Source organism: Branchiostoma belcheri, unplaced genomic scaffold (genome assembly GCF_001625305.1).
Source record: "Branchiostoma belcheri isolate BF01 breed outbred unplaced genomic scaffold, Haploidv18h27 scaffold6, whole genome shotgun sequence".
Lineage (NCBI taxonomy): Eukaryota > Metazoa > Chordata > Leptocardii > Amphioxiformes > Branchiostomatidae > Branchiostoma > Branchiostoma belcheri.
In genome coordinates this window covers 1,032,039-1,032,992 of record NW_017804242.1, presented here as the reverse complement: position 1 = coordinate 1,032,992, position 954 = coordinate 1,032,039, and the positions used below count along the sequence as shown (strand labels likewise).

The following is a 954-nucleotide window of genomic DNA, read 5'->3' as shown; positions in this document are numbered from 1 at the left end:
ATGGGGTGTCGGCAGATGGGGTGGTGGCATTGTCAGGTGTGGGGATGGTGTTGTCAGGTGTGGAGATGGTGTCAGGTGTGGGGATGGTGTTGTCAGGTGTGGAGATGGTGTCAGGTGTGGAGATGGTGGTGTCAGGTGTGGAGATGGTGTTGTCAGGTGTGGGGATTGTCTCTGCAGGTGTGGTGGTCTCTGCAGGTGTGGTGGTGGTCTCTGCAGGTGTGGTGGTGGTCTCGTGCAGGTGTGGTGGTGGTCTCTGCAGGTGTGGTGGTGGTCTCTGCAGGTGTGGGGACGTTTGGGGTGCTTCGGGGGTGGTGTGGGGTGCTTCGGTGGTGGTGTTCTCTTTTGACTTTTGTTTTTTTGAAGTTTTGTTTTTTCTCTTCTGAGTCTGAAATAAGATAATTCTGAAATAAGTGATGCTGAAAAATCACATGCCCACCTGGCCTGGCTAGCACGTCATGCCACTTAGACCCCCCCTTCATACCCTCACGAAAGATAAGACAGCCATGCAGCTGATTACCTACAGTGACACTAACTGTAGGTTTGACACCCACTGTAGGTTTCTTAATTGTAGACTTCTTACAACTTAAGAGCTTTAAGGATATTTTGAATTCAGACTATTCACTTACGATAAAATATACACATAATACACTTAATCAATGGTACAGTAAAACAGATCATTCAGTACAACATCTGGTCTGTTACAACTCAAGATCTGAAAACTTACATATCATTAAGAAACTTACAACTTATTTCCTGAACATATCAGATTGTCTGCACCTACAACTTTTAAGAAACATATCAGGGATTGGCTGAAAACTAAAGTGGACACTTCCCAACCTCTGCAATCATGGTGGTAGTGCGACGACTGATGTATAGAATTACTTGCTCTTAACTGTATTGAGACCTCTGACCTCTCAGCAGTTTTATACCCTATGTTGTATTCTCATTTCCCAT

The 954-nt window shown here is 45.2% G+C and overlaps 1 protein-coding gene across 1 annotated transcript in view; it reads right to left on the bottom strand.

Moving 5' to 3' along the window:
* LOC109482215 (mucin-2-like) overlaps positions 1-954 on the bottom strand; it is a 6,374-nt gene that overhangs the window by 1,349 nt on the left and 4,071 nt on the right. Inside the window, exon 5 of the mRNA XM_019784908.1 lies at positions 14-385. Coding sequence (XP_019640467.1) covers positions 14-385 — 372 coding nt within the window. The remainder of the gene's footprint in view (positions 1-13; positions 386-954) is intronic.